The sequence below is a fragment of the Ambystoma mexicanum genome, chromosome 7q (genome assembly GCF_040938575.1).
Source record: "Ambystoma mexicanum isolate Mex_15411 chromosome 7q, UKY_AmexF1_1, whole genome shotgun sequence".
Taxonomy (NCBI): Eukaryota; Metazoa; Chordata; class Amphibia; order Caudata; family Ambystomatidae; genus Ambystoma; species Ambystoma mexicanum.
In genome coordinates this window covers 1026401328-1026428661 of record NC_090941.1, presented here as the reverse complement: position 1 = coordinate 1026428661, position 27334 = coordinate 1026401328, and the positions used below count along the sequence as shown (strand labels likewise).

The window sequence follows — 27334 nt, the reverse complement described above, 5'->3', positions numbered from 1 at the left end:
GCTCCCGGTGCCCGCGGACTTGCGGTGCTTTGCCTTTTGTTGGGCCCCCGTCGCCGGGGCACCCTCACAGGACTTAGAAGACCGCTCGGACTTCTTTTTCTTCTTCTTGCCTGGCGGGCTCTTACCTTCCAGCCAGTTGGCGAGACGGACATGGCGATCCTTCATGGTCCGCTCCGACATGTTACCACAAAACGCGCAGTCCTTTACCTTGTGCGTCTTGTCCTCATGGAGACAGTAAAGGCATAACGAATGCTCGCCCTCCTTGAAAACGTTCTGAAGCTGGCATCCAGGGCAGGTCCTGAACAGCTTCCCGGGCGTCGAGCTCCCTTTCTCCTGGGCCATGTCCGGGGTAGGCCTCGGAACTTCTGGAATCCTCCAAAAGCTAACTCGACGAAATCGATGAACTCTACGAAGGGGCGTAGAAAATCCGAAACGGATCCCCGTTGATCGGATGTAGAAACGGTGGTGCTCGAGGCTCTATTTAACCGAAAAAATGAGAAAATCTCCTGAAAAAAGCGCGAAAACGCAGCAAAAGCTCGAGAGCTACAGCACGAGGACTCCCAACACTTGAACGTGCGGTACAAATCTGAGATTGGCTGTCAGGGGCGGGGCTTAGGGAGAGGGCAGTCATTGGCTGGGGGCAGTATGACCCAGAGACCAGTAATTGGTTACTACTGAGAAAGACAGATCAGAAACGAAACTGATACTGATTTTTTCTATACCGAGGATTCCCAGCCTGACGACGGGGAATATTCATGAGCATGTGAATCCATGCCAGACCCCATGCTGGAGAACCCTAGATGCTGAGAAGGCATTCGATTCGGTGTCATGATATACCCGTTTACCGCACTCAAGAAGTTTGGAATAGGCCCATACTTTGTAAAATGTGTCAAGTTACTATACTCTAACCCAGGAGCCAGGATACCAACTAACCGTACAATGTCCAATTGCTGTAAGTTGGGCAGAGGCACTATACAGGGATGCCCATTCTCCCCCATACCGTTTGCTCTCACGATAGTACCAGTCGCAGCAGCCATTAGGGAACATCAGGGTCAGAGGTATTAAAATGGCCGGACTGACCCAGTCAATATCACTGTATGCAGACGACACGCTACTTTACTTCCGAGAACCCAACTTACATCTGGGACCTGCAATGGAAAGAATACACGAATTTGCAGAGTACTCAGGCTATAAAACTAACAGCTCTAAATCTGTAATCTTCCGCCTAACCTCCGCCACTAGACCCCACCGACTAACACATGCGGCCTACGTTGGTCACCTGTTAGGGAGAATTCTCTGTTCAGGCTCATTTCCCAAACCTGGCGAGTCCCATTTTTTGGGGTTTATTTTTTTCTCCTGCTAAGAGTGAGACTCCTTTTCTCCCACTCTTAGGCATGATTTGAGTATGTCCTTTGACTGTGAATGTGTTTTATGGGCTATGGGGTCTTTTACTCCATAGGGCTTCATGTGTTTTTGGTATGTGTGTTACACAGCACCCTCAGTGCAGTAACACAGGGGTGTCATAGTGACCCCCAAACAGACTCCATAACCTGGGACCGACTACTGTCTCCCAGAGCATGTAAAGTCACCATTGGCTTTACTAGTCTCAAATCGTGAACATAACCAGTATAGACCATCATATTGTGGAAGTACTGGTAGGGGTCATTCGATTGCCCCTGGGTCTGTTTTCCAAGGGGGCACTGTCCAGGCCCCCCTTGTCGAATTTCTGGCTGGTGGCAGTGGATAACACGCAAAATATTCCACCGGGAAATTTCTTATGGGATTTTTCCCATTGATTTTAAACGCACCACTTTTTGGTGCAATGTTAAAGATACCGCCGGGTTATTTATTTAATATTTATTCCCCGGTTGGGTCTTTTTGCCAGGACGAGGTTTTAAAATGGCGTTTGTGTTCGCCTCAAACTCTAACCCAAGTCGAGCCCTTTGTTGCACTATTTGGCGGGCTTCTGCACAGAAACCCTCCAAATGGTGCCACTCTGTCTGGGGTCTACAGGATGTGTGGGAGGGGAATTAGGCACCCTGGACTGAGTTGCCTTGGCAACTCAAGTCGCACTCTTGTGTGATTGGCCCAGTGGTGATGTGTGAGTGACAGCTGCGCTGTTGAATGGGGGTTTTTCTGCATAAAAGCAGGGCTTTGGGGACTGGAACTTCAGAAGTCGCCACAGGTCCTAAAGAATGCGAAGAGGGGAGAAGCTGAGCCATCTACGACGACACCACCGGTGGAGCCCTGCTGTACGAACTCACCACTTCCCCGACGACAGAGGAGATCTTCTTCCAGGAGAGTCTTCTTCCCTTTGAGCTGGTGGGACCAACCAGTTCGCCTTTTTCGCCTTCCTGGACGTCTCGTGGTCGAATCGCCCGTGCCAAGCACCCCGGCGGCCGGATAGCCACGCTTCACCACTACCGCGAATAAAAGGGTCGTACCTTTTAATCGGGAACTCCGCGGCTGGTTTCTTCCCTGGCAGTGCAATGACCTCCAGTTTTTTTCCTCGTCGAGATCATCTCTTCCTCTGGTCGAAGCCACGACTTGCACCCGCTGCCAGGAACAACTGCCACCGCTAGAGCTTTCTCACCATTTCAGGTACTGTGTCCCGCCTGGTCTCCCTTGCAACAGAATGTCCAAGGTGTCCCGTAAATCCTTGACTTTCTAACTGGGTTGACCTCAGACCTGCCAACTTTGCCTTTCTGAACTGATCCAACCTCTTTCTGACTTTTCTGCAAAGACTGAGTGCATTTCCACTGTGTGATCTTGGGCACATTCTGCCTTGCTCTCTCCAAGAGTGGGCCTGGCCTATGAACTTTTGGCTATACAGTAGACCCTGCCTTTCTTGACTTGCTGTGGTTTCTTAAAAGTGTTAGTACGGTGTTATTTTCCTACTCTGCCTTTTCTCTCCCTTTTTAAACGAATTATTGGAGTGCCATCTACGGTTACGCGATCACCTCTGTTTTGCTAAATAAATGGTGTCTTAACCTAGACTTGTCGAATAATTAACTAGGGAGGTGTATATACTTATAGTGACTGTGTTTGAACTTGCTTGATATATTAGTGCCAGTGTATTTTCATAAGTGTGTTTTTAAATAAATAATTATATACTTTTATACCAAAGCTCTGGTCAGTGTTTGCTTGTTCTACTGTATTTTTAGCCCTATTGAGTATACTCTAGATACTGTCTACCTCTTCTTGAGAGAAGTCTGACTGCTCAGCCACAGCTACCAGGTAAATCTGGGAGGTACAGACTGCTACCAATTGGGTTTACTGCAGAGTTTGTCTGGTACGGGAGGGGGCCAGAATGAAGTTGGAAAAAAATGGTAGAACCATACGACAAAGTGGGCATAGCAGCTCCAGACTTAGAGCTACATTACCTGGCGGCACAAGCTCAGTTTGTTAGATACTGGTATGACCCCATAGACACCGCACCACATATCTACATAGAAAAACACGCTGCACGTCCAACCGACCTACGGTCCATTATATTCAAAACGTAAAGCCAACTGCTTGTTTGACCCAGTGAGTACAACGGTTCATGCTTGGTCCAAGATCTACCATAGGTTTCAATTGGAGACACCATATTACTCAGAGGCCCCCCTCTGGAACTTTCCCGGCATCGCACCCTCGTTTGATACCGATATGCAGAGGATATGGGACCCTGATGGGGAATATAAAATGCGGGACATATTCCCCAACGGGGTATTACCCTAGAAGAATTTAAGACTGCGATGGGGATCAGTTGAAGATACTACAATACCATTGCATGCGACTGGCCTTGAAGGCTAGATGGCCAATGTTTCCTGACTAGCCCCCACCACATGAATGCTTCATGTCATTATCCTCACTATCGGGCACTAGTGTTTCTAAACTCTATACGACAAAACAAGCATACACACCAACACTAAATATGATTAAACCTTCCTGGGTTTGTGAACTGACCAAGAAAGTATCAATTTGGGCCTCCGGCTGACCCAATTCAAAGTGTTGAACAAACTTCATTATACACCAACAAAGGTTGCTAAATTTCCACAAGACTGCCCCAGCAGTTGCCAGAAATGTGGGAGTGATCATGCGGACTCATTCCATATGTACTGGAAGTGCCCACCCATTTACGAGTTCTGGAGGAAGGTGGCTGAAATTCTGCTAGAGATCACAGGTTCCAATAGACCTCACACCCCAGAAAAACCTATTTGGGGACATAGGAAGGTGGCAGAAGTGACCAGAAGACTGTTTAATGTGTCATGTGCAGTGGCCAAGAAGTGTATACTTCAAACGGGAAGAGCCTGCACGCAACATGCGTAAACCACTATCTTAAAGAAATGATGTATGTTAATGAGTCTGAGGAGCAATACGCGATGACACTCCCAAGGACAAGCAGACCAAAGGACAAGCAGACCAAAGGACATTTGGGCCCTGTTCAGGGTATATATTTGTGTGAGTTGGGGTCAGCCGGAAACAGCCCCACGAGGCCCGGAAGTACATTAACTCTGTAAATTGTTTAATGTGATATAAGGTTGAGTAACTCATCTCAGACATGATTATTTGTATAGAGATGTGTTGTTGCGATGACGTGTACGACAAGCAATAAATAATTTTTTTTTTTAAAAGCAAAGGAACTGGTGAGTGACCACTTAATGGGTGCCTAGGGGCAAATGGAGAATAGCTGTTGTGATTGTCTCACTGACCAAAATTAGCAGATGATTGGGCCAGGGATCTTTAAACGACCTTGCTAATATTCAACATGTTCTCTGCCGCGCTGGGTCTTGAAACCAGTATTTTCAGTGGCAATACTTACACCATGGATTCTCAAGGTTTCCCCCCTGTAGGGGTTGGATGAGAACTGTGAAGTTAACAAGGTTGTAACTCTTCTTCCCAAGCATCAAAGTTCTTCACTGAGTACAAAATCCCTATTACTCATTAGAAGGTCCAGAGTGAAACATTTGTGGGATAAAGGAAATGAACACGACATTCAAAACACAACTTCTGGGAGGTGGCTTTGTAGATATTGCAGTACACATCAGTTAAAAAACTGATAATGTGACTAGATGGTGTGGTGCTTCACTACATGTCGTCACTTCTCCCCGAGGGGGAGCCCTTTCCATGAGGTCGCTACCCAATAGTCCCCCTGGTGGGGTTGGGAGGGGGAGGCCGGGGTGTAATGCAGGAGGATCTCATGGCGAGGGACTCCCCACCAGGTAACGACGATCATCTAGGGTGTAGCCTTTATGAGAATATCAGACCCCCCCCCCCCCAACACACACTCTAGCCTCTCCTTCTGCTAACCTCTTTGTAAACAGTAGACCTATATACTGTTGTAAAGTATACTACCCCAAGGTTCTGGAATGTACTGAGATGAAGAAAAACATCAGAAACATAGGTATTCCAAGTACCAGAACAAGGTGGGACACAGGAACAATGACGAGCAGTACCAAGAAGTAACTGCAGCGGTAGTGACTTCTGCTGAGGCGTGGTTGCTTTTTTTCCATAAAAATCAAAGGACTGCCTATCGAAAAGAGACAGCCAACAAAAACAAGAGACCATGAAGCCCAGGGAGCATGATGGAGACATGAAGGCCAAGACGGAGCCAAGAGCAATCCACTCCCAGAGTCAAGACAAATGGACTCCTTTGCCCAACAGCTTCCAGACGGTAAAGGGAGGATGGCAGACGGTGATGCGACGCAAGAAGCAGCGTCCATACTGTTGCTCTAAGGGCCGGGCAGTAGACCCGCGAGGTGAAAGCACCAAGACACAGATGCCCGCATACGGAGTCAGAGAGACCCCAGGAAGAACTGCGCACACATTCAAGGCACTGGCAAGGTAACCAGAGGCGCGCGGGGACAGTTAGGGGCTGTAAAGTACATGCAGCAAAAACTCTTTATGAACATAAGCAGGACTATCCTTGTGTCAGTAGCTGGCAAGCGAAGCAGCTAAGGGGACGAAGGGTAGAGAAACAAGGGTCAGTGATCCAAACCAAGAGAGTGATACAAGTCATCTTTCCTCATGGCAGTACTTGGCAGGGAAGTGAACCATGTGGGATGAACCAAAGAGAGAACCTAGGCTTTAGGACCATCAGAACACTCAGAGGTGGATGTTCTAAGTTTGAAACCTAATGAGGAGGAAGAAGTGAGTCATTCCCCCTGGTTGTGAGAGATGGTTTTGTGATAGACCGGGAGGACGTTTCAACAGGCTTGGGGAAGGGAGTCAATCCCCCGGGCTAATTTGAGACTGTGACCAAACACCAGGAGAAGGGAGGCATTCTGCTTGCCCACCAAGGAAACATGTGGAACTTTGATCATAGCCCAGGAGAAGGGAGCTATTCTCCTGGGACCAGATCAGCACTGCCTTATTCCATAAGTTCTATTGTGTGGGACAGGTAAGATTTACTTTACACAGGACGGTGGACACTAACAAACATCCTGACAGTCACCTTAGATCTTTAGTTGAGGCAGGGAATCCCCTCTTAGGAATAAGGAAAGAAAGGTTGTCTCTTACTTTATTATCTAATAAAAGGTTATCCCCAAACATGCCACTTGTGGATCAGAGTCCCTCTGCCCTGTTACAATGGGTATTTCAAAAAAAGTCTGGTTCAGCTTGAGAAAAACATCTTGGGCACAGATGCCAAAAAGATTCAGTAATCAAAGTTGCAAGCAAGAGGAGACCGGGTGATATTTCATCTTGCTGCTGTGAGGCAAAGAACCAAATGCAGAAAAGCAAAAAACATCAAATGGAAGTGTAGGCCAATAATACAGGAGTGAAACCAGGTAAGCAGAAAGGTTAAGCCCCTTTCCTCCATACTACAGGGGCATCCCTCGCTAGGGACGGGAGATGGAACCTTTTTCACCATAAAAAAACCTTCTGCTTTAAATTTAGAGGAACGCGGGGGCGCAGTACTGGGAGCATGCGCTCCCCTGACTCCGCCCACCGGTGCTACTCCTCAGTCCCCATTGACAATATTTAACATTGCCTAATGACACCAGAATTATGGGGAAGGATGGTGGGACGTATGGAGGAAAGGGGACCAAGAGTATGTTGGTCACTACGGTGAGTAACTATTAATTACTCTTACGTCCTGTCAACTTTCCTCCATACTACATGGGCGATTACAACTAATGTAGCCCCAGGGTGGAGAGGAGACTCCTTAAGAAAACAGATTCCTTAGAACCACCTGTCCGAAAGCCGCATCGGACTTCGAGCCGGCGCCCAAACAGTAGCGCTTACAGAAAGCTGAAGGGGTGGCCCAGGTAGCCACCCTGCTGATGACCTGCCACAGCACCTGTTGCTGGAAAGCGATGGCCGTAGCTCCGACAGCATGGGCGTGCATGTTAGCTGGAAGTGGTTTGTGCTGCCCCTCATAGGCCTCCTTGATGGCCGCAACCATCCACCTTGCTATAGATGCCTTGGCTGCCTGGTAACCCGGCCCGGCCTTGACCCCCCCCCCGAAGGTGACCAAGCGTCCTACGTGCGGAATCCCTTGCTCCTGTCCAGATAGAATTTCAGAGAGCGTCTGACATCCAGAGAGTGCAAGACCCTCTGAGCATCGTCTTTAGGGTCGGCAAAAAATGTAGGTAAGACCATCTCCTTGTTTAGATGGAAGGCAGAGGCTACCTTAGGGAGGAACGCAGGTTGTGTTCTCAGGACCACCTTATCCTTGTGAAAGGTAGTATAGGGTTCTGAAGCCACCAGTAACTGCATCTCGCCGACTCTGCGAGCAGAGGTGAGGCCGACCAACAGAGCTGTTTCAATGGGGACCAGTCTGATGTCCGTGGACACCATCTCGAAGGGTTTATGCACCAAGGTGCCCAACACCACATTGAGGTCACACACGGTGTGGTTTTTTGATGGGCGTGTAGAGCCTGGCGAGGCACGCTAAATGTCGCTTGACCACCAGGTTGGAAGAGGAAAAGACCACCTGCTACGAATTTCTGTAGGCTCCTATGGCTGTGCGGCATGTAACCACCTGCACTCCTGCGTGAGCAAGGTGTGCGGAGAAGGAGAGCAAGTCATCCAGAGTGCACGCAAGGGGGGGGGGGCGGGGAGGGGGTCGATCTCCTTAAAGTCCACCCAGTGACAGAACCTATACCACTAACTCTTGAACTGGCTCCTACTACCCCTGCTCCTAGCGCCCTGAATGATTTCTACGTTAGCCTGTGATCGCCCCAGGTGCTTCAGCGTGACCTGCTCAGGAACCATGCTGCAAGGGCCAACTTCTGTGGAGCGGGGTCGATGACCCTGCCCCCTCTGCTGTGCAAGATGATGAGCTGGACCCATCGGCAGGTGAATGGGGTGTGGGGGGTGTCCAAGAGGCTGAGAAGCTCCGAGAACTATGGTCTCACCGGCCACCACGGAACTATCGGAATGATGCAGAGGTGACATGATTCCTTTATCTTGCAGATCACCCTGTGGATCAGGGGTGTGGGAGGGAAGGTATACACTCCCATGCCTTTCCACTGATTCTGGAATGCATCGCCCAGAGAGCCGCGGCCCTACCCCTGACAGGACGCGAACTGCTGGCACTTCCCGTTGTCCCAGCAGGTAAAGAGATTCACCCGAGGATGCTCCCATCTGCTGAAGATCTCCAGCAGCACCTGATCGTTCAATTGCCATTCATAATTGGCCGCTCCCAGTCTGCTGAGCATGTCCACTACCAGGTTGGACTCCCCAGGGAAGGCGGATGGCCATCATGTATATGATGTTCTCCAGGGCCAATTCCCACATGCTGATCGCTAGGTTGCACAGTGGAGGGGACCTAGAACCACCCTGCTTGTTGACATAGGACGACCTTGCCCCCAATGAGCAGAAGGAAAGCTTTGGAAGTTAACCAGATGACTGAGCCCCAGCCAGTTGATATGAGACTCCTGCAAAGTCCAGACTCCATGGACCCTGTGGTTGTCCTAAGTGGCCCCCCAGCCTTCCAGGGAGGAATCCGTAGTGATGGTGACCTGCAGGGCCATCTGCCGGAAGGGCTTGCCCGTCTGCAGGTTGCAGTCTTTGGACCACCATATGACATCCAGGTGGAGAGAAGGAGCAATGCTGACAAGCTCTGCTTTGGAGCCCCGCTCCAAACTCCATGAAGCTGCGAAGTGGAGGTGCAATCTTCTCTTCTCATGTAGGGTACGGCCAGTAGGACCGCTGGCATGATGCCGAATAGTGTTGGGACCACCAGGCCGAGGTCACTTCTTGGGTGAGGAAGTGAGTAGTGGCCCTCTTGATGGCTAAGACCTTGTACTCCGAGGGGAAAATTCTCTCTCAGAGATAGTGTCCCATATAAGGCCAAAAAAGCTCCGGCTCTGCATAGGCTGCAGCGGAGATTTCTTGAGGTTGACCGAAAACACCAGTTTGCGCAGTATAAGGGCAGAGGAAATGTGATGCACTGCATCCGGTGAGCTCGCCCTGACAAGCCAGTCGTCCAGGTACGGGTAGACGTGGTGGCCTGGGGCCCTGAGGAGGGCTGCCACAGCTTTCATGAGCCTGGTAAATACCCTAGGGGTTGAATTGAGGCAGAAGGGTAGCCAGTTGTATTGGAAATGGCAGCCTATGACCCCGAGTCACAGAAAGGAGCGATGCAGCTGTCAAATCAGGACGTGAAGATAAGCGTCCTTCAGATCCAGGAAGCACATCCAGTCACCCCTGCACAATGTCTCCGCAATCAGTGCTGGCATAACCATCTTGAATTTTTGAAGAGGGAGGGAGAGGTTGAGGGTGGAAATGTCCAACAGCTCTCAGGCCAGTCTGGTTCTTTTGTATGGAAAAATCCTGGCATAGAAGCCCAATCCTCGTTGGGACGCTGGGACTTCTTCCACTGCCTGGCTCTCGACGAGCGACCGAACTTGTGTCAACAGAGTAGCTGTCCCAATCTGTGGGAGTGGAGGGTAGGAGGGAGGCGAGGAAGGGATTGGTAGGCGGTAGCCCGTGGCTACTACAGAGACCATTCAGGGTTCTGCAAACTTCTGACACCAAGACTGTGCGTGAAGGTCAAGCCTGCCCCCGACCAGTGACAGTGACAGTGACACGTGTACCCGAAGGGGAGCGTCATGCCTTCTTTCCCTCAGAAGCCGTTTTGGAGGAGGGGGGACTGGACGTCGGTTCCTGGAAAAGCCCTGGAACCCGCTGAACGCACGCCCCTTTGTCTGAGCGTTGATGCGACTGGGTGTACGCCTTGGGCCTGGCCGTCGTAAGGATAAAGACTTTGCAGTTTGCAAACTGTTTTTCTTTTTATCTAGCTCATCGGTGGTGGAGTGGATGAGGTCACCACCCTTGATTGGAAGGTCCAATATGCGTTCCTGGGATCAAATTAGTAGCCCTAACCCATAGCTCTCAACTCTCACGCTTTTGGCGGGTGTCACCCGCCTTTGAAAGAGCTGACTCACCCGCCAAGCCTTCTGCACGCCCCTACATTCCAATGGGCGCCTCACCCGCCAAAAACAAAATCGAGTGATTTCACCCACCCTTGAAACACAAATGGTTGAGAGCTATGCCTAACCAGGCCGTCCTTCTCGTGTTTATGACGATGCATATGGCCCTGTCAGAAGTGTCAAGGTGGGCCACGGACTCCATGTTGTCTTGCACCACTATTTTAGCCTCTGCCAGTCGCGCCTTGAAACGTGATTGGCTCTGCACTGGAAGCTCAGGAAGGAAGTCAGCTATTTCCTGCCAAAGCCCCTGATTAAAAGGCAGCCAACATAGCATTCGCGTTGGATTAACGAAGATGCAGCGAAACGTTGGAATACAGCTTCTTCCTGTACATCTCCAACATCTTCTCCTCCTTGCCCAACATTGTCGAGGACGAGGTGCCCGATGACGACTGAGGCTTTGAGCAGAGTGATGCAGCAGCAATCACAGAAGAGTGTGGTTGAGTATGGGCCGACAGCAAGAGTGGATCTCCCTCCATTTGCCTATACTTTGCGTGCAGGCGACGATTGACAGGCTGGGTCGAGTGGGGTTTGAGCCACCCCTTCTTGGCTAAGGCGACAATGTCCTTCTGAATCCCTGTTCTAGCCACGGGTGTAGAGTGAGGACCTTGGCAAGATCCCCGCCTCCGGTTGCTCGACTTCAGGTTGAGGAAGGCCCAAATACTCTGCCAGACCTGCAAGTCATTCGTGGAAGGCCTTGGCAGACAATGGTGTGTCGGGGTCTTCTTCCTGGTCTGTGTCCACCATTGCGTCCGGCTCGTCCGGAGCGGGAGGAGTGCTGGGTGCCGAGGGTTGAGGTGTGAAAACCAGAGTCAGAGGCTGGAACGGAACGGCCTGAACTGTGGGAGGCAGGAGAGCTGGAATCTAAGGAGCCGGCGCGGGCAGCAGGGGCTGCACCGGGGCCTCCAGCGATGGAGCCATAGGAGGAATGACTACAGGCGCAGGCTGGGGGAGATCTCATGAGAGTAAGGAGCTTTTCAAAGAACCTGTCCTCGCAGGCCAGTGGGGTGGTAGGGGATATTGACGGGGTAGCAGGCAGCTGCTGGTGCCGGTGCGTACTCTGTCTAGCTGGTTGTGGGGTAAACCTGCCCTGTGATGCTGATGGATCAGCTGTAGGCCAAGTACCTGGTTGACACCAGTCCCACCTTGTAACTCGTTCTCCCACCTGCTCCGTCTCTCAAGCTGGAATTGGACAAGCAACCATCTTGTCTGGTGCGGTGGCCATCTTGTCGAGCTGCGTGTCACATGCTTAAGTCGTGGTGCTTGACTCACTGAGCCCCGACCTCCTCCAGGACTCTTGTTGATGGAGCATGAAACTTACCCTGCATCTCAGGCCGAGTCCTGGTAGGCGTATCGCCCTCGACAGTAGCGCCGGGAGTGCTGTGCGCAGACGCCCCTTCTGACATATTGCCGGTACAAGGGCGTAGCCCCTCGGGTGTACACCTGGTAAAAGAACCTTGCGGTCCCTCAGCACTGTCTCCAGAAGGATCTACAGACCCCCTCGGCCTGGCGGCTGGTAGATGCACTACCCTCGGTATCCATGCTGGTGCGAAAACCTGAGAGGTTCCACCAGCTCGGGTGTTTCCTTGGGAAGGAGTCGCCCTTGCGGGGTGCGCTGGAAAACAGCGACCCTCCCTTTGGCCTCGACTTATGTCCGACGAAGTCCTTCAAGTCCTCTGGAGGAGAGTTCTCAAAGAGCTCCCTCCACCTACCTAGTCTGTTCTTCAGAGCACGCAATGAAAGTGCGTAGCATGCGGTACAACCCTCCCAGCTGTTGTCGGGGCCAAGGCAGCGGAGGCAAAGAGCGCGGGGATCGGATGTAGGGAAGAGCCCCTCACAGACTGGACACCCGCTGAAGTCGACATGCGCCGGGGAGAAGCGTGGCGCCAGAGGACCGAGTACCAAAAGATGACAAACCGATAGAAGAAAGTATCCGGGGGAAGAGCGTGTGGTATTACATGGCCGAATCCAAACCCAGGAGCACTGGTGAAATCGGCCTGTTCTCGGTCCCCTTTCCCGCGTCGACAGGGAGTGGCGCCGGGGTGGGTTGGGGGGGCGGATTCAGGGGCCTGCATGCTCTCAGGGCCGCGCCCCAGTACAGGCACATGATGCAAATTGACTAATGTACAAGTGGGCAGCAGGGATAAAGTAAGAATTTGCAATATCGCATGACATAGGATAGATCACCATAGTCAAACAGTTTGCTCTTACCCATAGCTCGAAATTCACCCCTGTTTTTAGCTTTGGAAAAATGCAGTATTCAATAGCTTGGACCATCGTCTCCTTAAGGTCGTTTTTTCTACCCCCACTCCACTCACATCTCAAATGGACAATATATAGAAGGTAATATAATCCACCTACAGTATTCATCTGTACCTTCAGGATATCGCCCATTACTTCGCCTTTTTCTTGCATAGCGCATTCTGCCGTTTTCTCCAACTGATCTTGTAGGAGAGAGATTTTTCCCTGAAGAATAAGTATCTTCTCTTCCAAGCCTCTCTAAAAACAAACAAGGCAAAAAACAATGATTCCAGCACAAGCAAAATACAGTAAAATACATTCATGCATTTAGAAAAAAATAGGCTACCAACTTGCAACAATGGTTCTGCAGGACAGATATCCTTATCAGAGTAACAAGCTTCACTGGATCAGTCAACGACACTTCAGTAATCTCCAAGAAAAACGTGTGCCAATTGACAATATTGCTCGTATTTCAGAGAAAATCTATCAGTAACTCCAGTACACCAAGTTCAAAAAGCCCTCCTACTACAGCAAACTGGTGGGAAATGCTACCAACCACAACGGAAAACAGCAGACCAACCATATTGTCAAGTGGACAATAGCAAACAAGATTATTTATGTTTTACAAGGCTCAAATTTCAAACAAAAGCTACTTTCGAGCAGAGTTAGATAGACGTCACAATAACACGGTCCATCCAAAGGTTAAAGCGGAGTCTAAAGGACCGCCTAGTAGACCTGCACATCAGTAATTTAAGTTACTCACCGTAGTGACTACAGTACCCTGTCCATAGTCCCCTTTCCTCCATCCTTGTGAGCGTCCCCCAGCTTGGGGGCGGTACCGGAAACGTTGACAGAAAAAATTGAGCTTCCAATTTAAATTTAGGATAGCGCGCAGGGCGTGGCCTCACCTCAGTCCTCTTTGAACACATTGGGCGCTTAGATACCTGGCTACTTTAGTACATATTAGCTCTCGGCATACTAGCGGGGGAAGGTGGATGAGAAGTATGGAATAAAGGGGACTATGTACTACGAACACTATAGTAACTTTAATCATGCGTTCTGTCCCCTTTCCTCCATCCCTGTGAACGATTCCACCAAACAAGAACATAGGGTGGAGATGTGACAACCTGCTTCATATCTAAGATGAAGCGAAAAGGTTCTTTAGAACCATCTGACCAAGCTTTGCAACTGGCCTGGAGCTGGTGTCAAGCGAGTAGTGCCTACAGAAGGCCGATGGAGTGGCCCAAGTAGCCGCCTTGCTGATGGCATCCCAAGAAGCATGCGTCTGAAATGCGACGGCCATGAGCTTCGCTCTGACCTCATGGCCATGAATCCCCTCGAGAACACGTTGCCCATGGCCATGTACGCCTCTGAAAGGGCCTGAACCATCCAACGGGCAATGGAAGCCTTGTAAGTCAGAGCCGGGAGAGGAGCCACTAAAAGTCACAAACCATGGCGAGAACCCTCTTGAGGTCCAAGGAATATAGGGCCCTCTCTGGCTCCGACTGTGGGTTCGGGAATAAGACCGGCAGGCAGTTCTCTCGATTCAGATGGAATGGAGAGACCACATTGGGCAAGAAGTTTGGGTGAGTACGCAAGATGACCTGATTGTTGTGAAACGTGGTGAAGGGCTTGCACGAAGAAAACACCTGCAGCTCACTAAACCTGCGTGCAGAGGTGAGCCACCAATAAAAACGTTTTTAGCGTCACAAAGCAGATGTCCACAGAGGCCATTGGCTCGAAAAGCTTCCTTTGCAAAGCTTCAAGAACCAGACTGAGGTCCCAGACAGGATGCAGCCTATGCCTGAGGAAAAAGCCTAGACAACTCTGTAAAGTGGGCCTTACTCACCAGGTGGGCTGCCGAAAACATGCTCGGGGGAATTCTTTTAAGCCACAATGGCTGCCAAGTACGTAGGGCAAATATCCACCTCACCTCCAGAGTGAGCCAGGTGTGCTGAAAAGGCCAGTACGTCATCCAGAGGACAGGTGACAGGGTCCAGAAGTTTGTTGTGAGGCCAATGGTAGAACCAAGTCCATTTGCTCTTATACTGGGACCGAGCAGAGGGCCTCCTGGCCTGATGAATGAGGTCTCCAGTTGTCATCCGAAAAGTGAATATGCAAGCTGATCAGGAACCAGGCAGCTAGTCCTGGTGTGGCCGGGTCCGGATGTTTCACTGCTCTGTCCTGCTGGGCCAGGAACCCCATGCTGGGGATCGGAAGATGGACATGACCCCAGGAGCACAACTGCAGCAGATCTGAAAACTAGGGTTTCGAAGGCCAGTGGGGGCAACCAGGAGGAGACAGCAGCCCACGGAGGCCCAGAACTTGCAGAGGGTCCGTTGGAGAAGAGGGGTGGGCAGGAACCCATAACACCTGCGGCCGTGCTAACAGATCTGGAAGGCGTCTCCCAGTGACCCCTGACGTGCCCATGAGGCAACCTGGGGACACTTGGCATACAGGGGCCATGCAAACAAATCCAGGTCATCAAATACTCGCTCGCCCCCGACTCAAACGCTGGACCAGGGGCAAAAAGGAGTCACTTTGGAACTCCCACTCGTAGGTGTTGTACCTAAAGTGACACAGCTGATCCCATTCTACAGTGCTGTCCCTCGGCAGGTGGTCTACCGAAATCCAAATCCCTTCAGTCAAGGCCCATTCCCAGGTCGAAACCGCCCCCATGCAGAGTGGGGGCAGGTGGCCAAGACTGGTTTCACCCCGCTTGTTCAGGTAAAACATGTAGTAGAATGGTCCGTCCCAACCAGAACGGACTTGTCCCTAATAAGGCAAAAAAGCATTGCGGGCCAGGCCCACTGCCCTGAGCTCGAGCAGAATGATATGTAGGAGGACTTGCGTCCCGGAACATGCTCCATGAATCGTATAGCTCTCCACAGTAGCCCCGCAGCCTGAGAGCAGTCAGTCACCACCAGGTAAAGGCTCCGGTCAGGTGAAGGGGTTTGCACTGAAACATTGTCACCCATCAGCCACCAGCGAAGGAGCAGCGGCATAGGGATCCCGTCCGATCCCAATTGGCCGCCAGGTGGAGCCGGAGGCACCTTGTGTCATCTTTTGGCTGGCATGCTGAACAGTGAGCACGCAGGAGGCCATCCGGCCCAGAATGCGCTAGAACCACCATGCAGAGGTGGTCGTGTTGGCCAGAAAGTGCCCCACTGCCTTGGGCGGGACAGAAGGCTCTCAGGCATGGGGCGCACATGCTGAATGGTAGTGTTCCAACGCACCCCTAGGAAAACCAGTTCCTGAGATGACCATAACAGACTTTCTCTGGTTGAGGGAAACCCCCAGCTGATGAAGGACCACCTCTGGCAGAAGTTCACCCCCGCTTCGGGTGACCACGCCTCTCACCAGTCAGTCGTCCAAATAAGGGTATAGATGATGGCCCTACAAGCGCAAAAGGGCAGCCACTGCGTTCAACTTTGTGAAGACACAAGGGACCCGAATTCAGGGCAAAGGGCAGAACCTTGTTCTGAAAGTGATACGACAAATGTGAAACGTATGAATTTCCTATGCGGTTGATAGATGGTACATGCAGGTACGCATCCTTGAGGTCAAGGGAACACATAGTCCCCTACACACAGACTCAGCTATGTGCCTGTGAGTAATCATCTTGAAGCATTCCAGCTGTAAAGACAGATTTAGAAATGACAGGTCCAGAACTACCCTTAGGCCGGCCTGATTGTTCTTGGGTACCTCAAAAATCCTGGAATAGCAACCGAAGTCCCTATCCGCAAGAGGAACCGGTTTTATCAACTGCATCTTCAAGAGCAAAAGGACCTCCCGTAAACTAGCAAAGGACCCTATCTGACAAAGACGAGAGGATGGTAAAGGAAGAGGATGACGGAAGCCTGTGGAGATTACATATAGGATCCACAGGTTGCTGACAAGATGCTTCCAGGTGTCATGGAACAGACCGAAACAGCCCCCCACAGACAAGCCATTTGGCCCGACATGGACATCATTGCATCTTGGCGTCAGAGGCAGGAGCAGAGGAGGGGGGAGTAGAAAAACAAGTGCAACGTCCTCTGCTGCTTTCTCCTGTAGTTGCTGGGAGACCAGTAAAGCCTCTGTGTACTACAGTCTCGGAACCCCTTGAAGTTTAAGAAAGCGCAGGGCTTGAACTCAGTCCTGCCCTGGTTTTGTCAGGTTGACAAGGACTTGGCGGTTTGAGTGGAGGTTTTCTTCTTTGTCAACTCCTCATCGGTCGACAAATGAAAAAGATCCACGCCAACAAAAGGCAGATCCGGGATCCGCTCGTGCACGTCAGTTGAAATCTTTGTGGCATGCATCCACGGTATCCTCATCTCGATCCCAAGGCTGAGCCCTCTACTGGCTGTGTCAATGTGGAAGACCAAAGACTCCATGATGTCCTGCGCAATAGCCCGGGCATCTGCCAGTCCAGCCTTGAAGTAGGCTTGCTTGTCCGAAGTGCGGTTGGGCAGAAATTCCCTGAGCTCCTGACACAGCTTCTGTTTAGTCACAGCCAAGAGGGTGTCTGCGTTGGCTTGCCGCAGATGCAGTCCTGAGATGTAGTAGCAGCGCTTTCCCAAGGACTTAAGGACTTTGTTCTCCGTGGAGAGGCAACTGGAGGTGGTTCCTGTGGGGAAAGACGACAAAGACGATGGTTAAGAACACAAGTAGGCTGCAGCCACCACAGATGACTGGGCTGTGGATGAGATGCAAGAAGTATTGGCTCCAGTCCTTCAGCCTAAACCTGCTGTCCAACTTATTGTTCATCTGGGCGTTGGCCTTGTGCTTATCCCAGACCTTCCGCAACATCTGCAGGACATCCTTCTGGAGGGGGATTCCAGACCAGATCGTGATGTGTTTTCCCAAAACCTCTGCTAGCACACCTGACTCCTGGGGGGGCTTCCGCGGGTAGAGGGAAAACCCCCACCCCAAGAACTCTGCCAGGCCCTGAAGGTGGTCATGAAAGGCCTTTAAAGGATGTGGGGGGGGGGGGTTCATCACGCTGGGTGTTAATGTAGTCATTTTGACCCCCCCTCTTTTTCAAAGACCGCGGGGAACCCGGGCACTGGGACACAGGTCCCACCCTCTGGTCTGGAGTCGCAGACCGGTCCAGTGGCTGTTGAGGGAGAGGCAGTGGTACAGAAGGCGGTGGAGGGGTCAGAACTACCAGTAGGGTCTGAACCGGTGGAGGGACCAGATCAGGGGGGGCTGGGGCAATACCACCTGCGGGATGACCTTCACCATGTCATTCAGGAGCCCCTTCATCTGAGAGAAATGCAAAGAGGAAGCACCTGAAGTGGTCGTCACAAGCCACAGAGTCCCCAGGGGCCTGGGCCTCCACTGAGGTGTCTGCTGCATGTGGTCGTATGGCTGAGATAGGTAGATGTACTCCTGAGGGGGACCAAAAACCTGCACCTTAGGATCCGCTGACGCTTCTAGAGGGAATTGGGCTGGAATCATCCTGCAAAGCCCATTTGATGGGCAAAAGCACTGGCTGGACATGAGCTGGATCCAAGATGGCCACCTGTTTGGCAGGGTCCGCAACATGCCGCTCTGCCATTCTGAAGCCTTGCGCCACGCACTGGGTGGCAGGGCGCGAAGGCCCTGTACCAAGAGAGGCCTTACTTGCAGCAGCTCGACATTGCTCAAACTGCTTAACTGCAGGGACGTTCCGCTCAGAACAGACAGAAGAATGAGTTGCTGTATCGAGGTGCCAAACTGTTGAGCTTGTGGAACTACAGTTGGCTGTAAGAAAAAGGAGTAAAGCATCTACAAGACTTTAGTAAGCGCATCTATGACTAGTTGTTTGAGGCCAAGATTAATGAAAAAGAGACCCTCTTCCCGAGGTGGTTTGCCATGAACCACCATTGCAGGTCTCTGGACACTCGGACAAGTACACCATCTGAAGTTCGTACCTGAAACTGCAACCACAGCGACCTCATGCGTAAACCAGCCTCTGGCACAACCAAAATACATGATGCCAGGAGACCCAGCAAGTGCAGAAAAACAGAGGTTAAAACTGTCGCCCAAGATCATTGCAAAACCTGGATCATCATGAAGATGTTCGGCACTCTGTCCTCGGGTGGAAACCATGACCTAGGCGAGTGTCCAAGACCACCCCAACAAATCAGAGGGACTGGGAATGTGAACCCTGAGATGTCTTGAAGTTCAGGGGGAAGCCTAAGCTGTACAATAGACTGCACTTCTGGAAAAAGTGTTCCGATGCTAGAATGGACTCCAATGACCCAGCCATCCAGGTAGGCAAAGACATGAATGACTTGCAGAGGCAAACCGCCACTACTGCTAAAATCTTGTTGAAAACCCTGGGTGCAAAAGAAAGGCGGACCAAAAGGGAGGACTTTGAACTGGATATGACAGTTCCCCCACTTTGAATCTCAGGTACTTCCTGTGCTTCTTGTGGATAGGCGCATGGAAGCAAGCATCCTGGAGATGAAGGGAAACTAGCCAGTCGTTCACGTCCAGGGCCTGGGGAATCTGGGCCAGAGTGCCCATCTTTAACTTGTCCTTGCACAATTACAATTTCAAAAGACAGATCCAGAACGGGTCTCGGACCTCTTTCGGCACCAGAGTATGCCTAGTTTCGAGCAAAGTGCAATCTTTATGGCCGCTTTTGCCAGAAGCAGATGGAACTCCTCCAGTAGCAGAGGTGTTGGAGGCAGGGTTGGCAGCATGGGGTGTGGTCTCGAGGGTGAGAAGCAATATACCCGTTGGAAGACCTGTAAGGCCCAGGCATCTGAGGTGGTCTCCATTCTTTGCCAAACAGGGATATTCTGCCTCCCACAGGAGACAGATGGTAGAAGTCCACTTCAGAGAGGATGCATGCTGAGGCTCACAGAGGGCACAGTGGAGGTGCATACTCTAGGTGCAGCCCAGTCCCCCACCCCTGTAGGGACAATGCTGCCCTTGCCTGCCCAATGGTGCTTGGCCTCTACCTCTCTAGGCATAAGTGACGAAAGGGCGACCACAGCTCCCCCTACCCGCCGGACGCTGTTGCTGCACTGCTAGCCCCAACGACTTGGCTGTGGCATTATAGGCTTGGAATTTCTGGAGTGACTTGCTGTCCTTGGTGACCAGCAGGTTTATGTCTAGAAGTTTCTCTTGGACATCAGTAGCAAACAGCCAAAAAAGTCTTTGCAAGCCTGTGCTGGTGGCCATCGTCCTTGCAACGTAGTCTGCAGTGTCCAGCCAGACCAGAAATCTGGTGGGAGGCTTCCTTGCCATCCTTGAGGGTCTCAAAGCCTTCCTGAATCTCCCCTTCAGGGATGTTCTCAGACGCCTTGGCAATAACGGACCACAAGCCAAAAGGAAACTTGGACAAAGCACACAAGACATTGACATATCGGAGACCAAGGTGCGAAAGAGCTGAAAATCTTTCTTCCCCATGCACCCAATCTATTACTCTCCCTAACTGGGGGCAGTGATGGAAAAGTGGTCAATGTAAGGTTTACAGTAGCAGCCTGTACCACCAAACTCTGGAAGCATGGGCAGAAAGAAGCATGTGTCTTTAGGAGCTGGCCTGTGCTTCTTGGCTACACTGGTACCTCTACTGCCCGACTGAAAGATCGCAAAGTCTCATTTTTGGACCATCATCCAGGATGTCAGAGAATACTGCACATATGAAAAAGAAGGGGCAACAACCCTAAGGTGTCAACCACATTCGCCATCAGGTGCTGAGAAGCGGCCTGTGGCTTGCGGGGGGGGTATCTGAGGGGGGACGCAGGCATATCTACTGCTGGCAGGTTGTCCAGGCTAATTGTATCCTGCAAGTTGGCGAACAGTTTCACCAAGTGGCTGTTCCCTTTAAATCTTCTCTGGGAAGTCAGTCACTTCCCAGGAATGGAAAGGCACAAGCCAGAAAGGGGCAGAATCCTCTTTCTCATAAATGCCATCTAGCTCGGACATCTATGCCCTTCTGGGGAGCGGGAGGAACTCTTAAGCGAATCTGGCGTCAGTCAGCGCCATAAGACAGTGACCAGAAGTCAGGAGACCGAAGTTCAGAGACGGTACGGTACAACCCTTTGACGCAATCTTATTGCGTCTCATTGCGGAGTCCCTGCCCTGTATTCCAAGTGTGATGAAATCCAATGGCATGCTTTGCCTAGGATTGGGGTTGGAAGCCCATGGCGGAAATATTCGAGGGAGAATAGACCGAAAATTATTTTTCTGAAAATAACTTTTGGTCTTTTCTCCCCTGAAAATTTCAGACTTTGTCTCCGCCCCCACCCACAACCCCACCCCTTACTTACCCTGTGGCGGCACACTTCGCTGTGTGCCACCGACTTGCTGTGTCCCTGCGACGCATGTTCCCTTTCACCTTCGTGATCTGGAACAGGCGGCGCAGTGTCCTTTCCTTTGTTTTTCTTACTTTTTACAGGGTCGGCTGCGGAGGACATCCCGCGCTCGCAGTATAGTGAACAGTGCGGGGGACTACGCCATAGCCCTTGCCACCGAACGGGGGATTAGGTCGAACTTTTCAGCTTTTCAGAATTTTCAAATGGCTGAAATTTGGAAAAATCTCCCATTCGGGATTATAAACTTGATCTTTTTGGACTTTTCCCTTTGCCGGAGCAGACGGCCTCAATATCAAAGAGGTACAGCATCTTCATCCTCAACACCTCCCATTCCTGTGGAGTCACGGATTGTATGGGGGAAAAGAACAAGTTACTTTCTTACCTGGTAACGTTCTTTCGATGGGATGGTCCGACGACGTATTCCATATCTATGACATGTAATCACCACAGCTGTGCTGCTTCGGAAACTTTTTCGGCGTCTGCGTCCTGCGTCGATGACGTCGATGCGCCGCCGTCGAGGACCTCCTCCGACGTCCGACGTCATCCGATGTGATAAGTAGGACGCACGACGCCAGTAGCCTCAGTTGTAGTTTTTTCCCCCAGAACGTGTGACATAAGTCAACTGCCAGTCAGACACAAAGCCTTGCGGAACGTAAGCTGCAATCGCAAAAGAAATTCTGCAGCGGGGAAGGCAGGGCGGGAGCGATATGGAATACGTCGTCGGACCATCCCATCGAAAGAACGTTACCAGGTAAGAAAGTAACTTGTTCTTCGAGGGGATTGGGTCCTCCGACGTATTCCATATCTATGACAGACTCCCAAAGCAGTACCAAAACAAGGAGGAGGGAAAGAATTTAGAATCAAAATTTAGAATAGCCAATCAAATAGCAGAGCAAAGGACCGCCTTGCCAAAGGCCAGATCCTGCCCTCTGATGGAATCGAGGGAATAATGCCGTACAAATGTATGTACTGAAGCCCAGGTGGCTGCATCACAGATGTTGCGAATAGGAACACCCCTCTGCAGGGCAGTAGATGCAGCCACGCCCCTGGTAGAATGGGCCCGCAAGCCAGCCGGTGGGTCCTTACCCGCCAAGCGGTAACACTCCGAGATGGCCAAAATAATCCATCGTGACAAAGTCTGTTTCGTCACAGCTTGCCCCAAGCGCTTACCAGCGTAACCAATAAAGAGTTGATCGTCCACTCTGACCCGGGACATGCGAGAAACATAAAAGCTCAAAGCTCTCCTAGGATCAAGCCTATGGAGCCTCTCCTCTTCCTTACCAGGATGCGGAGGAGGATAGAATGCCGGAAGAACAATCTTCTGGGCCAAATGAAATTCCGTCACTACCTTTGGAAGAAAAGAAGGACGAACTCGAAGGACAACCCTGTCCTTGTGAAAAACAGTGAAGGGTGGCTTAACAGAAAGTGCCTGTAACTCACTCACTCTGCGAGCGGAAGTAACCGCAACTAAAAACACAGTTTTCAAAGTCAACAGCCTCAAAGGGCAAGAATGCAAAGGCTCAAACGGAGCACCCATAAGAAACCTAAGAACAAGGTTCAAATCCCAACCGGGCACCAGGAAAGGCGACGGAGGGAACACATTAGTGAGCCCTTTTAGAAACTGTGAAATCAAAGGGATTTTAAAGTAAGAACATTCTTCAGATGAGCGCTTAAAGATGGACAGCGCCGCCAGGTAACCTTTAATGGTACCCACTTGCAAGCCCCTGTGGGCCAAAGAAAGCAAAAAGGACAGAACCATGGGGATGTCACATGCAAAAGGATCCACATTCTGAACTCTGCACCAGTCGCAGAACTTACGCCAACGGTACAGAGACTTAGTTGCGGGCCTTCGGGCCGAAAGCAACACCTCCATCACGTCTTCAGGGAGGTCCCAATCCTTATACCTCAACCTTTCAGAAGCCAAGCGTGAAGGTTGAGGGATCCGACCTCTGGATGGAGAACCTGACCCCCCTCCCGTGAGAGCAGATCGTCTCGGTAGGGAAGACGACGTGGAGGGCAGATGGACAAGTCGAGAAGGTCCGGGTACCACGTCCTCCGAGCCCACGCCGGAGCAATGAGGATCATCCGGGAACCGAACTTCCGTAACCTCCGCAGCACTTGCGGGATGACGGGGACTGGAGGAAACGCGTACAGCAGCGGGAATGACCACTCCACCACAAACGCGTCTCCTAAGGCTCCTTTCGGAGGAAATTCCCGCGAGCAAAACCTCTCGCACTTCCGGTTGACACTGGAGGCGAAGAGATCCACTTGAGGGGTCCCCCAAAGGCCGAAGATCTCCAGGAGAATCTCCTGAGCCAACTCCCACTCGTGAGAGATCGCGCTCTGCCTGCTCAGAGCGTCCGCCGTCACGTTTTCGTCTCCGGCCAGATGAACTGCCGAGATCGAAACTTCCTGCCGGATGGCCCAGAACTCGAGCTGCATCGCCTCCCTGCACAGAGGAAGTGACCCTGCCCCCCCCTTTTTGTTGAGGTAGTGCATGGCCACAGTGTTGTCCGTCATGATCAGGACAGTCTTTCCTCGCACAGTCGGCAGAAAAGCCTTCAGGGCTAGCCTGACGGCCCTCAGCTCCAACAGATTGATATGGAGTCTGGACTCCGACTGAGACCAACGACCGCTGACAGTCAGCCCGTTGGCATGAGCTCCCCATCCCGTGAGGGATGCATCCGACACGATCGTCACCTCCGGCCAGGGTAGCCAAAAAGGAGCCCCCTTCATCAAGTTGCCTTCGACGGCCCACCACAGAAGGTCCCGGGCGACCGAGGGCGGCACCTGAACCGGGTCCGACATCCAGCCGGAGGACTGCGACCATTGCGTCTTGAGTGCCCACTGCAAAGATCTCATCCGCAGGCGAGCCTCTGGCACCAGAAGAATGCAGGATGCCATGAGGCCGAGCAACCTCAAGAACTCGAACGCCGGGAGCGTCTGGGCATGCTGAAACTTGTGCACCATCTGCTGAATGTGAAGAGCCCTCACCTGGGGAGGAAAACACAGCCCCAGGGAAGTGTCGAGCACCGCTCCGATGTACTGGAGCCTCTGTGTTGGCGTCAAATGGGACTTCTTTAAATTGAGGGAGAAGCCCAGCCTGTGAAGGGAGTGGCAGGCGACGGACAGATGATCCAGGACTTGCTCGGGAGAGCTCCCCCTGATCAACCAATCGTCCAGGTAGGGGTAGACGTGAATCCCCCCTTGCCTGAGATGCGCTGCCACCACCACCATGAGCTTGGTGAAAACCCTCGGGGCGGAGGTCAAACCGAACGGCAGGACCCGAAACTGAAAGTGCGAGTCGCCAACCGCGAACCTCAGGTACTTCTTGTGCTTGGGATGGATCGGCACATGGAAGTAAGCATCCTTGAGGTCGAGTGACACCAACCAGTCCTGAAGCTGAAGGGCCTGGAGGACTTGAGAGAGAGTAACCATCTTGAACTTGTCCTTCCTGAGGAGTTTGTTCAAACCGCGCAAGTCCATGATGGGTCTCAATCCCCCGTCTTTCTTCGAAACCAAAAAATAAGGGGAATACCATCCCTTGTTCCTCTCCGCTACAGGCACCAGTTCTATGGCGCCTTTCTCCAGCAGGGCTTGAATTTCCTGCGCAAGGAGCGGATCCGGACACTTCAAAGAGAGGTTCCCCGGTGGATTGTCGCGAGGCCTGTGCCGAAAGGGAAGACAGTAGCCGTGGGTTATGATCTCCAGAACCCACACATCCGAAGTAATGGCACGCCACTCTACAAGATGCTGCGCCAGCCTTCCCCCAACCGGCGAACCATGGGACATGGCCTCATGACTGAGTAGGAGCGGCTGCGGCGTTACCTGAGGGCAAAGAGGCAACTGCCCGAGCGGCCTTGGCACCACGGGTACCCTGTCGTCCACCTCTGGTACCCCTGCGTTGGCCCCTTTGACTGCCAGCTCCTCTTGCTTTACCAAAGGACGAGTAATAGCGAAAGGAGCCACCCCTCCACTGCTGTCCCCTAGGACGAAAAGGCAGAGGTTGGCGAACTGCAGCGCCCAACGACTTCGCTGCAGCTTTTGAGGTCTGCAACCTCTCAAGGCTCTCGTCAGCCTTGCTGCCAAAAAGATGTTCACCATCAAAGGGCATGTTGAGGAGCCGGGACTGCACATCAGGAGCAAACCCCGACTTCCGCAACCACGCAAACCTGCGTATCACGGTGCTCGCCGCCATGGACCTACTGACGCATTCAGCCAAGTCCAAACCCGACCGAACGGACTCACACATGGCATCCTTACCATCCTGGACCATAGCAAGGAAACCATCCCGTTCGACCCCTTCGGGAATATGTTCAGCCGCTAACGCAACACAGTTCCACAGAGTGTGCGTGAAACGCGACAAGGCACAAACGGAGTTGGCCGCCTGAAGCGCCATACCACCAGAAGAAAACACCTTCTTCGCCCAGCCATCAAAACGTTTGTCGTCCCTATCAGGAGGGATGGTAGGGTACGACGCCTGCTTCGCCGGGGCCGTGGCCGCCTGCACCACCAAACTTTCCGGAGTGGGGTGCCTGGTCAAGTAGCAGGGGTCGCCACTGGCTGGACGGTATTTACGCGACAAGGATCTGCCCACAGCCGGGAGACTCTCCGGAGCAGTCCAAGCCGCCGCCACCCTACGCTGTAAAGCCATATGGAACGGCAGTACCGGGTCAGATGGGGGACCAACATCAAGGATGTCCGTCAGATCATCCTGCACAAACTCCCCCGGGGGAGCAGACCATCCCAAATACTCCGACACCCTAGCCATAAGGCGCCGGTATGAGGAATCGGCATGGGAGCCAGGCTCAGGCCGACCAAATTCCACCTCCGGAGAGGTGTCCAGTCCACTGGCATCATGCAGCGACTGCCTCAAATCGTCAAATTGACTATGGCCCGAGACAATGTCATCTGGCACCTGACTAGGAACCAGGCCATCCGAATCCTCATCCGCCTCTGAAATATAATCCAAGTGGTGGAAAGGCACCCGAGAGTGCCTGCTCTTAGCCAGAGCCTTCCTAGGGGGAACACCCGAGACACGGGGCACCTCCGACACGAAAGGCGTCGATGGCGTCGAGCGAATCGGCGCCGAGAAAACCGGCAACGGCGCCGAGAGGATCGGCGTCGACGTCGAGGAAATCGGCGTCGACGTCAGATGCAGCGCCTCCAGTATCGGCGGCGTCGACACAGCCCTCGAAGCCGGAGCCCCGAGCGTGTCCCTCGACGACCTGACCGTCGACGGCTTCGACGACTTCCTCGGAGCCGGAGCCTCGAGAAAGCCTGTCGACGCCCTCGACGCCTCAGACGTCGATGTCTTCCTCGAAGACAACACAGGTGCACACGGTCTCGATCGCATCGAGGACCGGGACCTGGAACGGGTACGGCGAGAACGAGCCTCCTTGTCCGAACGGGACCTCTCCCGTGACTCGCGCCGACCACTCTTGCGAGCGGTGGCTCTCGACCTCACACGGCCGACCCCACTCGGGGGCGCGGACGGTAGAGTACCCTGCGACTCAAGAATCGCCAACATCTTCTTCCCGAAGGAAGCCCATTCCTCCGGCGTCGCACGGCTGGTGGGGTAACCGACGTGCCGGGCAGAGTCCTCTGAGGAGGACCTGGAAGGCGACCGGTGTCGGCGCTTCCGAGAATGCCTCGAAGAGGCTGAGGAGTGGCGAGACCGACTCCTAGAAGAAGACCGACGAGACTTCCGACGATGACGCGGAGAGTCACCCCTCGAATCATCCGTCGAAAGCCCCGCCGACTTCGACTTCCGGGGCTTGGACACCCGACCTACCGACAATTTCTTCTTACGTTCGCGTAAGGCCTTGGACGTGAGCGACAGGCAGTCGACACAGTCATCCGTGTCGTGGGCCTCCCCGAGGCACCAGAGGCAGGCATCGTGCGAGTCAGTCACCGACATCTTGGACCCACACTCCCCGCACTTCTTGAAGCCCGGACGCGGGGTAGAAGACGAAGCGGAAGACATCGTCGAAGGAATATTCACAAACGAACAGGTTCGAAGAACCAGAAAGAACAGAACTCCAATGAGTCGAGGCTAGAACCGAGAAACACGAAGCAACACGTTTGCGGAAAAAACGGAACTGAGGCTACTGGCGTCGTGCGTCCTACTTATCACATCGGATGACGTCGGACGTCGGACGAGGTCCTCGACGGCGGCGCATCGACGTCATCGACGCAGGACGCAGACGCCGAAAAAGTTTCCGAAGCAGCACAGCTGTGGTGATTACATGTCATAGATATGGAATACGTCGGAGGACCCAATCCCCTCGAAAAAAAGGTACATACAGAGCCTCTTCCTCTTTGCAGTCCTTTGAGTGGTGACTCCACTTCTTCAAAGATGAAGCAGAATGATGCTGTGAA

At 52.4% G+C, this 27334-nt stretch overlaps 1 protein-coding gene across 4 annotated transcripts in view; it reads right to left on the bottom strand.

The window, feature by feature from the left end:
- Positions 1 to 27334, bottom strand: part of NUMA1 (nuclear mitotic apparatus protein 1) — a 1289555-nt gene that overhangs the window by 604405 nt on the left and 657816 nt on the right. For 3 of the 4 annotated variants that reach the window (XM_069640302.1, XM_069640305.1, XM_069640303.1), the window contains exon 13: positions 12780 to 12917. In XM_069640302.1, coding sequence (XP_069496403.1) covers positions 12780 to 12917 — 138 coding nt within the window. The remainder of the gene's footprint in view (positions 1 to 12779; positions 12918 to 27334) is intronic. The other variant, XM_069640304.1, reaches the window with a different exon arrangement.